Raw genomic sequence first — 13,538 nt, forward strand, 5'->3', positions numbered from 1 at the left:
AAAATATCAAGTCTGGGTGGCAAGCTAGTGGTCTTTGGCCCAAAAATATGGCTAAACCTCTTATGAGTCGACTTTTGCTTGAAAATAGCAATAAAGAGGTTTTATCACTTAATCCTGAATCTGATGATGATCCTATTCTTCAATGGAATATACATTCATCGTTTATTCAATGGAAAACCCCTCAAAAAGGAGCCGATATCAGAAAATATAGAGATATAATGATTCAAGAGAAGGAGATCGATTTGCCAACACAAAGATTACTATTTCGCAAGATTATAAAAGGATTCGATGCTAAGGATTATAAACTCTTAGAGGCAGAGAATAAGATTAGAAAGCTAGAATATCAATTAGATGAAGCATTACCTAGAAAAAGGCGAAAGGTTGTGGTATCTCCAAATTCGAAGTTCGCAGGGATTAGAGCTATAAGGCGTACACAAATTGAAGCGGGAGATCGTGAAATTGAGGGAGATGATAGCTCTAGTGCTATAGAAAGTGATTCTACAGGCGATTTTATTGAAGTTCAATAGTTATTGAGTTATTAAAGTTTTAAGTGTAGATAATATGATTTTTTTAGGTGGTCGGAAACAGGGGGTGGTCGGAAAGTGGGGTAGTTGACTTATATATATAAATAATATATATATATCTACTAAGTACCTATCTAAGTATATAGATATCGAAGTATTTAAGTATCTAATTATCTAGATAGTTATTGGTTTATAGGATATACTTTTGGTAAGATCCTGATGAGATTCTATAATGAGATTTAACAACGAGATTTAATAACGAGATTTCACAATGAGATTTCACAATGATATTCCTAGATGAATATAGATATAGATATAGATATAAAAGAGAAGAAGAAGAAGAAGAAGAATATATCAATTCTAGAGAAAATGAAATCAATAGAACCAGGAATATGAATGAGAATGTGAATATGCTAAGAAGGTATCGAGCAATAAGTAATGAATTATACAATACTATATTGAAATCTGACTAAAACTAATCTTATACCCTCACTAATTCAAATTATATCCAGCTTATCATATCTTATTTCTCTATAATTATGAGATTGTAGACTTTCTATTCATTTTTCATTCTGAAATTATAGATCTATAAATTTCCCATAAACCAAGCCCGTAATCCTGATAATTATAAATTTACTACTGTCAACTTCCCTATAAACACCAAAGACTCGATTCTTAGTTTCTCCAAGGCTTTTCTGAATAACTAATCATATCCTGCGGTCACAGGAATAGAGATTTGACTGGCTGGTGTTTACTATGATATACTAGTCATACTAACTATACTTTTGATTCGCGTTTCGAATTTCGAATTTTGCATTTCGTGTTTGGTATATAAAAGTGAATAAAAATGAAGGTTTTCGGGCATATGTTTAGGGGATGTAGGAGGGATATATATAGAAGACATAGTTCTACTTCGATGCACATTCTCCACGTTTATATTTCTCTACCCGGTACGCTCTAAAGAAATGTTGAAATGAGGAAATGATTGAGTTCGAGGGGCATTATGATGGCGAGGGTTTTGTGCTTAATATGGATATTGAATGAAATGATGATATGACTGTTTGTCAAAAATGACTCGTAGTCTTCTGATACGAAGTAGAATGGATAATAGATATCCCAATCATATCTAGTGATTACTTCGACCTAGGGATTCCTCGTCATCCGTGCTTCCAATTTACACGTATAAAATTAGGTCCCTATCCCATCCACACACACCAAAAGAAACTCCCTAACCCAAAGGCTTAACCTTCTTCTTTTTCTTCTTTTCCCCACCCCCTGCCCCACCCCCCTTCTTCGCAAATTCCCTCCAACTCCCAATTCTCTCCTCTCTACTCTCCTCCCACTTAACCTCGCTATCCCTCTTTCTCTTTCTCTCCTCCCTCTCCTCCTCTACTCTCTTCTGTTCCCTCCCCTCCTCCTGCATTTGCGCCTTCACCTGTCTCCTCCTCCTCTGCTCATTCTCAATCAACACAAATTTTGTTTTCTCCCTCCACTCCCTCCTAAACTCTTCACTTGGTTCCTTCACCTCCGCACTATCTCTGTTCAATCCCTTTTCGCGCATCACCAGCATTCGCGCATCGGCGATCGCTTCATCTAATCTTTCACGATGTTTCTCATCCATTAATTCCGTCTGCGCTTTCTTTAGCCGATCGAATGCATCTGGAGCAAGGGGATTGCGTGTTTTATCCGGATGGATCAGGAGGGATTTTACACGGTAACACTTTTTGATATCTGATTCGCCGACACCGGGTTGGAGGTCCAAGACTGCGTAGCTGTGTGATTTTGTTAGTTCAAATGTTTGGGTCCTTCCGACTTATGTTCAATGTCGTTCATTTTCTTTCATCGGGATAATCTTCTGGGAAGGAGAAGACATACGCATCTAAACGAAAAGCTTTTAATATCCTATCGATCTCAGAATCCTATTAAAAACAGATAAAGTCAGTTATCATTCACCTATTGACCCAACTTCTCCGCGATTCCAGATCATCTCCAAAAACAATCCACCCATATACCTTCTTCCAATCCTCTCCTCGATCCTCCCAAGCCCCTCAAAAATAAACATACCTTCATAAATTCCTTCGCCTCACTCTCTAACCCCTCCAGCGCATCCAAATCATCCTGCGCATCCGCTTCCCCATCTTCCTTCTTCACCACTACCTCTTCCTGTTTATCCTCCCTCTTCCATTCTCCTTGCGCATCCTTTACCTCATCCTTCTCATCTCCCTCCCTCTTCACCCTCTTCGCATCCGGACTCGTCGCCGTCATAATCTAATCCGCGATTTCAATTTCAATTTCGATTTCCCAGTAAACAATTCCGACGCTTTCGAGTTATTAAACCTCTTATCGAAGAAAGTCAGTCGTGCGGAAGAATCGAAATTGGTGAAAAGGTCAAAAAGGTGAAGTGATTGAAGAATTGAAGAATGAGGTTGATAAGATTAGAGATTGAGATAGCAGCTTTAGATTGTCAAGCTAGCGCTCGGACCATTATTTAAGGATGCGAGCAAGGCGGGCCGATTGACGCTAGGAAGTGTGTATTCAGGTGTAGCTTACATAAGTTTTTGAGGGTGCTTCCGGTGAGGCGCCTTTATGATTTGATCTTGTTACTCGTTAGATGCCACACATATAACCACAGCTACACACATATTTAAGGTCACTCAAAATGAATTGAAACATCCATGGAAACGTGGAATAAACAGTATCTTCATTCTCATTCCCATACCAAATATCCACACGTCCCGATCTTGCCAACGCCATACGTACATACGTACATACATAAATACATCTAGACATTTAAGTGCACACTTGCATTTCCATGCTACCAATACCACTTCACATGAATCCATTTGACCCATGTAAGAGGATCTCGTTCTATCATTTCTCACATTATAACCACTACTCTTCTCCATTCTAACATCAATATCATACCATACCATGACTTACGATATGACATGACATGATGAGAGCTTGTGCGAAACCCTCACAAGAAATAATCCGCCACCGGTTTCTTAGCCGGCATGCCCCTTGAATCCTGTGGCGCCGCATGGAAAACCCTATATCTCCTTGCAGGTCCACTCAACGCTACTTTCTCTTTTAATAACGGCGCATTAGCACCATTCCCTCTACTAACTTCTCCATTACTCCTTGCCATGATTCCATTGCCTGTCCCATCCTCTCCCAATTCCATAATCGCTGCTACATTCCCACATCTATAGCAGTAATTTGGCGCAGACCATACTGTAACAATGCTATGATCGAAAGTCTCTTTAAACCCCTCCATTACTAACTGATGGGCTCGAGCAATCATTGAAAGGTCGTTTGTATGGTTGAACATTTTGACGATATCGGCTCCAAATAGAAATCCCGCGCCACGCGGGGAGAGACCCCAGCCATCTATCTCATCAGGATCGGACCAGAGGAGATCACACATGGCGCCTTCATGAGGGACTTCTTGTTTGCGGTCTAAAAGACGGATTTTATCGACTGCTTGAATCAGAGGGGAAAGACCTCCATGAACACAAAAAACAGCGCCGGAGGGATTGCCTGAGCTGCCTCCACTGTAACCTGAAGCTCCAGAGCCAGGTGCACCAAGACTGGTGGGAAATTTGCTTTGGGGGCTTGGAGAACCCTTGTCTGATGAACTCATTTCTGAATCTATAGATGGCTTTCTTTTCCCAATCTTGTCCCTGTTTCGTAAAAATTTGTTCATAATACTTCCATCAACATTTAAAATCTCGATTTCCACATCCTCGTCGTTGAATTCCTGCGTCGAGGAGGCACTGTGTTCACCGTTTGGCATAGATGTAGGTTGAAGACTGCTTGATGCTCCAAGCACAATTGCACCGAGAGCAAGATAATCAAATACTTCGCAACAGTATCTCCATACATTTGCGCTTCCATACTTTCGCAAGCATTCGTCGTAAAATCCGTAGACTGTTGTAATTTGTCTAGATTCGTGATTACCTCGGATCAAGGTCATTCGATCTGGATATCGTACTTTGAGACACAATAGGAGGAGGAAAGATTCTAAAGAGTAGAAACCGCGATCAACGAAATCACCTAGGCAAGTTAGTCAAAATTCACCATCTATGCCATCTAGAAGATCGTATCTTACCCATGAATAAGTAATTTGTATCGGGCACATCACCACCAACCCTGAATAATTCCATGAGATCATGAAATTGTCCATGAATATCACCGCATATCTGCATAAGTTCGTCAATATCGACCCATCACTTGCGCAAACTCATGAAGTCGTACCGTGACTGGAGCCGTTACTGTGACCACATTCCCTTCCTCGATCAACAATTCCCTCGCTTTATGACATAATTCTCGAACTTCTGCTTCTGGGATGGGACGGCAAGCTCGCAATTGCGAAATGGCTCTGGATTAAAGTCAGATTGAAGTCTTTTAAAGGAAGTCGTAGAAGCTGTACCTATCCAGATCACTCATATTTCTTACTCGAAGGTTTAATCAGGAACCTTTGGGAGCCAATGTATTGAGTAGAATCAGATTGGCGTCTGCGAAGTTTATGTAATGTCAACAGCTCCCAGATGTCGATGAGGCGCAATGTCAATTTATCGGCCGTTCTGAATCTGCAACCCAGCTCATTCGAAAGAACGAAGATTCGAATGTGAAAATGCCTAATGTATTCTGTCGAATTCGTTCCTTAATAACGCGTGAATGTCAACGGCGCATCGAGGTTCTACGGGGGCGCAAACGAGATGGCGAAATATCCTACGTATCTCAAGGCTGGAGAAAATCACTATTCAGGGAAGAAAGACCGAAAAAAATTCCGCCCAAAGTGAGAATTCGAAAACAGATTATATCGCTGTCATTAAAGAATTCGTTGATGTCTTAATTATTATGGTTATCGAAATTGTTGGTTGAATTATAATTTTCCTCAGCCTCGAATATGATAAGGTCCGTACTGACCTGACTGACTGACTCCAGCTGGTCTAGTACCTCAAGATGACGCTAGTGTTATGAGTGAATGTCGAAGCTCAAATCAATTAAGTCTGGGGTGGAAGGGTGGCTTGGTGGGAGCGTGGTGAATTTAGAGCCTCAGTACTCAGACCAAAATTAATAAATTACCCGATGATATCCCACCAGGTTTATGTTCAAGTGCGGAACCCTACGTCAATTTAAAGACAAGACTACTCAATAAATACTTCAATTAAAATTCCATGTCAATGTTGTCACATATAATGAGATAACAAGTAAGTAGCCTTTCAAACCCTGATTGAACCTCACTACTCACACAAATTGGCAGACACGATTCATTCTTTAAACAAAACTCACCACATTCCCTTGCAACCAAAATCAAAAAAACCATGCCGCCTCATCTTCACCCCCGCTCAAAATTCACATCTTCCCTCTTCGCAGGCACGCTCTTTGCCAGTTTCTTCGTCGTAGCACTACCGCACGTTCTTCCTTGTCCGGCACCGCGCGTCGTATATGCAGATGATGGGTCGGCATCACAGAGGCCGAGGAGGAGAAGGAGGAAATGTCCTGTTGATGAAGTTGGGGAACAGGGAAAAGAACAGGCGCAGCTACAGATGCAACTGAAGACTGTGGGAGGAGACAGAGAGGGGAAGACTGAATATAAGGATTTCAATGAAAAGATTCGGGAGGAAATGGGTGGTAGTAATGGGGAATCAGATGATGGGGAGGAGATAGAAGGAAGCAGGAAACTTTCAAAGCGCGAGTGTCCGGTGCCAAAACCTGGGGGCGTATTAGGAGGAATATTAGGCTTTAAGTCGAGTGTTGATGAGAGTGGCTCGAAACCACCGTGAAAGATAAGATCAAATTCGGAAGGATTTTGATATAGGATGGTGGAAAATTTGGGTACTGGCAGGATTGTATATATGGCGCGGTTGTACATATTGGGTGGGCTACTCTGCATACTTTGTGATCTGATATCAAGTTTAGGAGTCCCCTATATTGTGGATGAACAAATGAGATATTAGGTTGTATGTGGTATTTTGGATTCACAAGATATTCACTCGACGTGATATCTAATGCGAGAGATGAAAGGAAAACGATTCGCATTGTTGAATCGTTCAGAAACATCAGTTCTCTACTCTTCACCTAAAATTGTTCTTGCAGTCTCCACTTCAAAAAATAAATCTGCAAAACCTGAAGTGTTTCCAAGCATTTACAGAATAAAACTTCCAATAGCGAATACATGCCTGCAATGTCAGTCATTTGTCATTCATGCATACAGATTTGTGCTCTCTATTGCTCACAAATTCTCACAGGATCATCAAATGAAAATTGTATTGAAGAAGGAAGGAGTCACCTGCCTTTTGCACTGTATCTCCTTTCGTAATCCACTAATAAGCGAACACAAAATTCGAAACTCTCCTTGTCAAATAATTCCTCGACAATTCATAACTATATCACATCTTTGATCAACAGACTGAAGACAAAATGCATGCTTTTAGCAAGTCAAAAGTTTCATTAACGTGGTTTATCACCGGGTCACCAATATCACCAGATCACCATTTTTTATATTATTCAATTATCTCAATTTCAATACACAATATTCTAATAAATAATTATGAAAATATTATTAAAAAAAGCTTGAATTATTTTAATTATTGAAATTATTTGTAAATCTAAAAATCTATTAATTATTAAAATTATAAAAATCTATATAATATCTTAATCTATATTATGTAATAGAATCAATAACTGAAGTAATCAAATAAAAACTTAAGTGAATTATTATAATCTTATAAAAAAAAAAATGATTATTGAATATATATTTGATATGGATATAAGAGAATTTCTATTTAAATTTAAAAATATAGAAGATATAATAAATCATATTCTTAAATTAAGGAATACAAAATATATTAAGAAATTCTGAGTATATTAATTTGTAAAGTATTACTTAGAATTAAAGATATATTTTAATTGTATTTATAACTTTTAAAGAGTTTTTTATAAAATTTCTAAGTTTATTCAAAAGTGATTTTGATTAGTTTTGAATATATAAGCGAAATATAATATTCTTGATAATAATTTCTATAATTTCAATAAAATAAGCTTTATAATAGGAATTATATATACTAATATAATTATTATTAATATTAAACAAAATAATAGAAATAAAATAATATAATCAGATAATAAAGAATAGGCTATAATAATTATATATAATAATAGGAAAAATGAAATTATATTTTTATTTCTAATAATTTAAGAATAGATTTATTTTTTCAATTAATGTATCAAAATCGATTTTCCTATAAATTAAATTATTAAATCTATTTTTAATAAATAAATAAATAATAAAATAGATTTAGAATAATTGAAATACTTTAATAAATATATTCTAAATTAAAAAAAACAAATATCGAATATTAATACTAAATAAATACAAAAGTTATAAATCCATAATTTTTTAATTATATTATAAAAAGAATAATATTATATATATATATTTATCATTATATTTAAATTATTTAATTCAATTACTTGATATTAGTTATTTTAGTAATCTGAAATATTTATATAATATTCAAATTAATAGATTTATCAAAATATATATTAATTATATTTTGAAAATTAAATTCTTTATAGTTTTTAAAGCTATATATCAAAAATCAATTATCTCTTAGAATATAAAATCAGAGTTTCAAGAAATAAATTTAATATTATTTAATTCTGAAATTATTCTCTTAAAATTAGATATTTGAATTTATATATCTACCTCCCCCTTTTTTAATCTAAATTAATAAATCTCTCAAATCTCTTATAACTCAATTAAAACTCTTTTTTAATTAATATTAATTAAATTTCTTTATATTTATATTCAAAACTATATTAATTCTAATTAAAAATATAAAGAGATTAGTTTATAAGAATATACTTTTGAATATAAAGAATTATATATTTTAAATAGTAAATGAAATATTAAATAAATATTAATATAGAAAAAAAACTCAATTATATTAAGAAAATATATTTATTAAATAAAAGGCTTTTGATATATTATTTTAATAAAAGATTGATATTCAGATTTAATATAATAAATATTAAAAAGAAAGAGATTTTAATAAAGAAGTATTTTTTATTTAATATTATAATAAATATAAAAAGATAGAATATAATATAAGAATTTATCAAAATAATAGAATAAATTTTAAATTATTAGATTCTTAATAATTTTAATTAATTAATTTAATTATTATTGAATAATATAGATTTAAAGTGATTGAATAATATAAAAAGTAGTGATCTGGTGATATTAGCAACCCGGTGATAAACCACATTATTATTTATTCATACAATGCCAAATTATCAAGGGAAATTACATTCAGGCGGAAAGTCCACGGCGAATTTACGTGGTTACTAATACTCCGATTTTCAAGCAGCATGTAGATCGTGTGGTTGGAAGTGAAAGTGAAAGGCAAATTCTACGCCCACCACAATTAACTAATTAATTTACAACGCCAATATACAGGGAATTCCACACATATAATAATCCATAGATACTGATATGCTCAGTACAACTCACAGCTCACCCACCCATTTCGTTTGACCATCAAAAGGATTTATCTCCTGCTTCCTTGGCACCATGCCAAATGTATCCGGATCCTCAAGATGATCGGAATTCTGTATCTGGTCCCAATTTGGGGCAACTGGCATGTATGAAATAACGTCGTCCCAACTGGCAAAGTCGCCTTTCTTTGTTCCATCATATCCAGAGACACTAGCAAGTAAAGCTCTCCGGAAGTCATCTTTGGCTTTCTTGGCATCTACAGACATTTCATAATACGGCCCCTTGTGCTTGTTAAGCTTCGCAAGGTAAGCAACCTCATCGGCGACTCCGTGTATGTTCTTGAACCAATCGGCAATGCTCATTCCCATCACGCTAGCTGCCGTTTTGGCTGACTCGAGGTTTTCCTCATCTCTCTTGCTGTCGGATGCATTGTGAACCCAAGTGTTATGGTCCGTAGGGTCAAATCCAGGTTCTGATATCTTTTTGACAAGGTCATCTAAACTAAGACCGTTGGCCTTAGTCCAGCGCAAAATATTCAACTGTTTTGCCATTTCAAGTTTCTGTTCTGCCAGCTCCTTTTCTCCCTTTTTCGAAGCTGCTTCGGCCTTCACAACATCACCAGGTTGAATCCCGCCTTTGACAGCTGCAGCGTGTTGTGTGTCCCTTTTCACTTGTCTCTCTTTTGACTTGTACTTCTCGGCCAATTTCAAATAGATTTTCAGATCCCTTGCATCTTTCTCTTCCTTTGCTTTGATGATTAATTTCCTCTCTTGTTCTTTTCGATCTGCATCTGTCATGGGTGTAAAGCCAAGTGCACCTCGTTTTCGTTTTTCTGCGATACGTTTTCGTTTCAATCTTTCAGATGCATTTTGATTATTCAAGGCTGACGTTTCCTGAACTTCTTCATCTAAACGATGTTCCTCCCTGTGTCTCACTATTGCTTCCAGTGCCCACCTGTTTTCGGGTAATGTCAAGATTGTTGAAGGAGCGAGACCCGCAATGGGGTCTTTGATGGGCGGAATCTGGATTTCGTTTACATCCTTCCTCTGTTCATTGAAGAAAACTCTTAGACGCTCCAATTCTCGAACTCTTTGTAAAGCTTCTCTTGCTTGTGCCTCAGCTTCGGCGTTTGATGCTGGCTTCCACAGATCAAGCTTCGTTGGTTTCGAACCAGGTGCAGGCCCTTCGATTTCTTTGACTCCCTTATTTATTTCATCAACCAGTTCCTGTACACCCATTTCGAGCTTCTCTCCTTCTTGCTTTTCAATTTCCGCTATTTTCTCTTTTTCTCTTTCTTCTATGTTTTGTCGGAATCGTTTGGCATCGGGTGGGAAATAACCATCGCTTTCAGCCTGTCGTTTCAAACTCTTGGCTTCATATGCAATTTGCTCCTCTTCAAGTTCATCAAGGGATCGTTCATGGAATATTTCAGAGGAGTGCGACTGTACTTTTTCGGCATTTTCTCTATGACTTGCCCACCATTGATTTCTTTGATCGTTAGTGGGCCCATTCGAAAGGTCTCCATAGCCGACAGGGAGTCCTCCCCATGCTGTATCACTGGTTGGCTCAACCATTTTTGACCTAAGCCATGAATGGGCAAGAAAAGTCTCTTGGAAATGAAGCTGTGCGGCTACCCATTTGAGCTCAGCTTCTGGACTCTCGAATGGCAAAGGTCCAGGCGCTCCCCAATCTTCATCCTCTTCAAATTGAGCACGGTAATCCAGAAGATCGCGGTGAGACATGAGTTTGACAGCGCGGGGATCCGGTATACCTGTGTTTCTTGCTGGTTTGGCGTTCTTCCATCTTATCCACTTGAGATCTTGCTCTCCTTCGCCCTCATCATCTTCCATGATTTTGCCCACAATTGCATTCTGCCAGTAGTATCCGGCGGCAACACCAAAGTATTCATCCCTCAGAGTTTGTCTCAATGAGCTCCATTGTCGAGACCAATCTTTTGTGCTAGCACCAGCCGGCTGTAAGTAAAATCGACCGCCAACACCATGCCAAAACGATACTCCACCACCCTCGCTCTGTATGATAGCAAATTCTGGCAATGGGCCTGCAATTTCGCCTTTGCAAACTGCGATTCCATTGATGGTTAAAAGTCTTCCATCCAGGTTAGCCACAAAGTATCTATGCTTCAAATCAGAATCTTTATCACTTTCGTCATTCCAAAGCTTGATATCTTTTGGTAGAAAAGATTGTGTTTCATCGCATTTTGGAGGGTAGTTTCGAGGTGGCATATCCCGATAATACTTTTGCTCGGGTGCAACCCACCAAGGATCATCAAATCTCATGGGTCTGTATTCCTTCTCCTTCATTTTGAAGGATGGCTCGATAATGTTGTCTTTGCCTCGGGGGTCAACTGGCTTTAGACGCTCTTCGCCGGGGTTGACAGGAGTTGAAATTGCTTCGCATCGCCGAATATCCAAGGGAAATATGTCCGGATTCTGGTAGCTGTCGTTATTTTCAAAGGATTCTCTGTGATCACGATCTTCGATTTTATCTAGAGTTTGTCGATATATGTTTTTGGTAGGGATATTGAAGATGGTGCCTGTTACCTTGTCCCAAAACTTTTTCATCTTTAAAAGTGATCCTTGGTCTTTGAGTCTAGGCATGAGCGGCACGTTAGGTTGGTTATCATCGGGCACTTTGACTTGGCTTTGTGCATATCTGCAAAGGGGTCGGAGAAGCTATAATTTTGTTAGTGGGATGCTTCCTAAAGGAGAAAAGAATCATACAGGATAAGGACTTCTTCCACAATCCACACCACCATCAATCTCAAACTGAGAGTTCTTCAGGAAAGCATCCAGGTCCTCATCCATATCAATTTTAACATGCTGTTCGCCAACTTGCCTTGGTCGCCAAACGCTGTTCTCAATCGGATCGTAATATTCTTGGAAAGTCTCGTCGTCTTCATCTGGGACAGCGTACTCGATGAAATCTTTCATAGCGAAGAAACCACCACTAGATCCATCATCTTCGATTGGAAATGGTCTTGTGAGGTCATTAGGGTTAAAGTTTTCGTCATCCTCCTCATCGCCATCGTCAGGCTCACGATCAATTGCCGTCGCGGGTGTGTTGCTCTCATCAGATTTTCCCGGTCGCGCTTTGTCAATATAATCCTGAGGATCAGGCTTTTTCATAATCGTCGGATCTAATTCTCCTCCGTACGCTTGCACTGTGATGTTGTAATGCGCTTCCTGCCATGAGAGCTCAATATATCCCACGCCCAGTTTCTTGTTCTTCTCCATGCGTTCTTTGAATTCCTCAACGACGGCAGGACTCGTTCGCTTCGTTGCGAATTCGATATATTTCTCTTCCAGACTTTCAGCAGGTCGATACGTTTCACTCCAATTGGGTCGACTGGTTAATTTACATCGACGCACTTCGGGTAATTCTTCCCATTTGGCGAGAGCAATAGCGTACTCAATAGAACCCGGTTGAGCTTCAGGTTTCGGATCTTTCTTCCAGAATTCCGAGCCAAGAAGCTCCTGCACCCGTGCTTGCAAATGCAATGGGAGCTCATCACGAACGTAGTCCATGGTCAATGGTAGATACTCCGGCGCCCATTGCTTATAATTTTTGAAATCTTCCCATTTAGGTGCCTCCCAATTGCGACGCTGCCATTCGGCCAGCGCTTCAGAAAACTCGATATATCCATCTCCCATATTCCGATTTTGTTTAAAAATCGCCTTGAGATTCCCAATTGCACGCTCTTTCCATTCTCTCCTTCCCTGCGCTATCTCAGAGATACTCGTTTCGAATTGTTCGAGCGCTTTCGCTTCCGTCCGATACGGTTTCCCTATCTTCACCTTTTTCCTCCTGTGCTGTCTTCTCCCTGCTGGCCCCTCAAAAGGAAGCTTCCCCTTCTTTTGCTGCTGCTTGATATAAGCTTCCCATTCTGCATAGGCGCGCGCAACCCACACTTCATTGACTCGTCCTTCCATGTAATGATTATTCCAAATATCCCACGCGCGTTTCCAGGATTTCCACACCTCGTGTCCATCCCCGGAATAATTGTGTGTATATGGCGATTTGTATTTCCCCGACCCGAGAAGAAAATCCCGCACATCTTTTATGACGGAGGGGTGAAGATTCTCGGCTAGGGGGGAGGGAATGCGTGTTGCGGGGATGGGAGAGATGAGGGGGATTTGGTGACGGTTCTCCCGCATGCGGTGCAGGACTGCGGGGGAGGAGAGGAAGGGGGTGAAATCATAAGTGGTGTATTTGTTCTGGGGGACGGTGAGAATGGGTTTGTTGCGCGGGTCGATGACGGCTTTTGGGTCTGGGGCGGGTTCGGGGGGTTTAGGGGTGGGAGTGCGCGAGAGGGAATGGGTGGAGGTCATGTTGATTGATTGTGGATTGTGGAGAGGTAATGTGATGTAATGGGAGGTTATGTCAGGGATTGTATGATTATAGATATCTAGTCAACGTGCTAGATGAGAAGATGTGATCTGATGAGTGCTCGATTGAGAGGGAGCTGAGCATGCGAGAAAGATTTG

At 39.0% G+C, this 13,538-nt stretch overlaps 4 protein-coding genes across 4 annotated transcripts; 1 reads left to right on the top strand and 3 right to left on the bottom strand.

Annotated features, from left to right (window-relative positions):
• Positions 1 to 1,752: 1,752 nt before the first annotated feature.
• Positions 1,753 to 2,789, bottom strand: EAE97_004810 (uncharacterized protein; the record flags this gene model as incomplete). Its single annotated transcript, XM_038875322.1, has 3 exons — positions 1,753 to 2,296; positions 2,400 to 2,443; positions 2,589 to 2,789. 3 exons carry the CDS (start codon positions 2,787 to 2,789, stop codon positions 1,753 to 1,755), a joined length of 789 nt encoding a protein of 262 aa, XP_038733679.1.
• A 712-nt stretch (positions 2,790 to 3,501) lies between these two features.
• On the bottom strand, positions 3,502 to 4,973 carry EAE97_004811 (uncharacterized protein; the record flags this gene model as incomplete). The annotated part of the gene is made up of 4 exons (XM_038875323.1): positions 3,502 to 4,580; positions 4,636 to 4,726; positions 4,782 to 4,905; positions 4,957 to 4,973. The coding sequence occupies 4 exons, from the start codon at positions 4,971 to 4,973 to the stop codon at positions 3,502 to 3,504; spliced, it is 1,311 nt and encodes a 436-aa protein (XP_038733680.1).
• Positions 4,974 to 5,854: 881 nt separating this feature from the next.
• EAE97_004812 (uncharacterized protein) lies at positions 5,855 to 6,316 on the top strand (the record flags this gene model as incomplete). Its single annotated transcript, XM_038875324.1, has 1 exon — positions 5,855 to 6,316. The coding sequence occupies one exon, from the start codon at positions 5,855 to 5,857 to the stop codon at positions 6,314 to 6,316; it is 462 nt and encodes a 153-aa protein (XP_038733681.1).
• Positions 6,317 to 9,044: 2,728 nt separating this feature from the next.
• On the bottom strand, positions 9,045 to 13,382 carry EAE97_004813 (uncharacterized protein; the record flags this gene model as incomplete). The annotated part of the gene is made up of 2 exons (XM_038875325.1): positions 9,045 to 11,726; positions 11,775 to 13,382. 2 exons carry the CDS (start codon positions 13,380 to 13,382, stop codon positions 9,045 to 9,047), a joined length of 4,290 nt encoding a protein of 1,429 aa, XP_038733682.1.
• Positions 13,383 to 13,538: the final 156 nt, after the last annotated feature.

This window comes from Botrytis byssoidea (assembly GCF_014898295.1).
Source record: "Botrytis byssoidea strain MUCL 94 chromosome Unknown BBYS_008, whole genome shotgun sequence".
NCBI classification, from domain to species: Eukaryota; Fungi; Ascomycota; class Leotiomycetes; order Helotiales; family Sclerotiniaceae; genus Botrytis; species Botrytis byssoidea.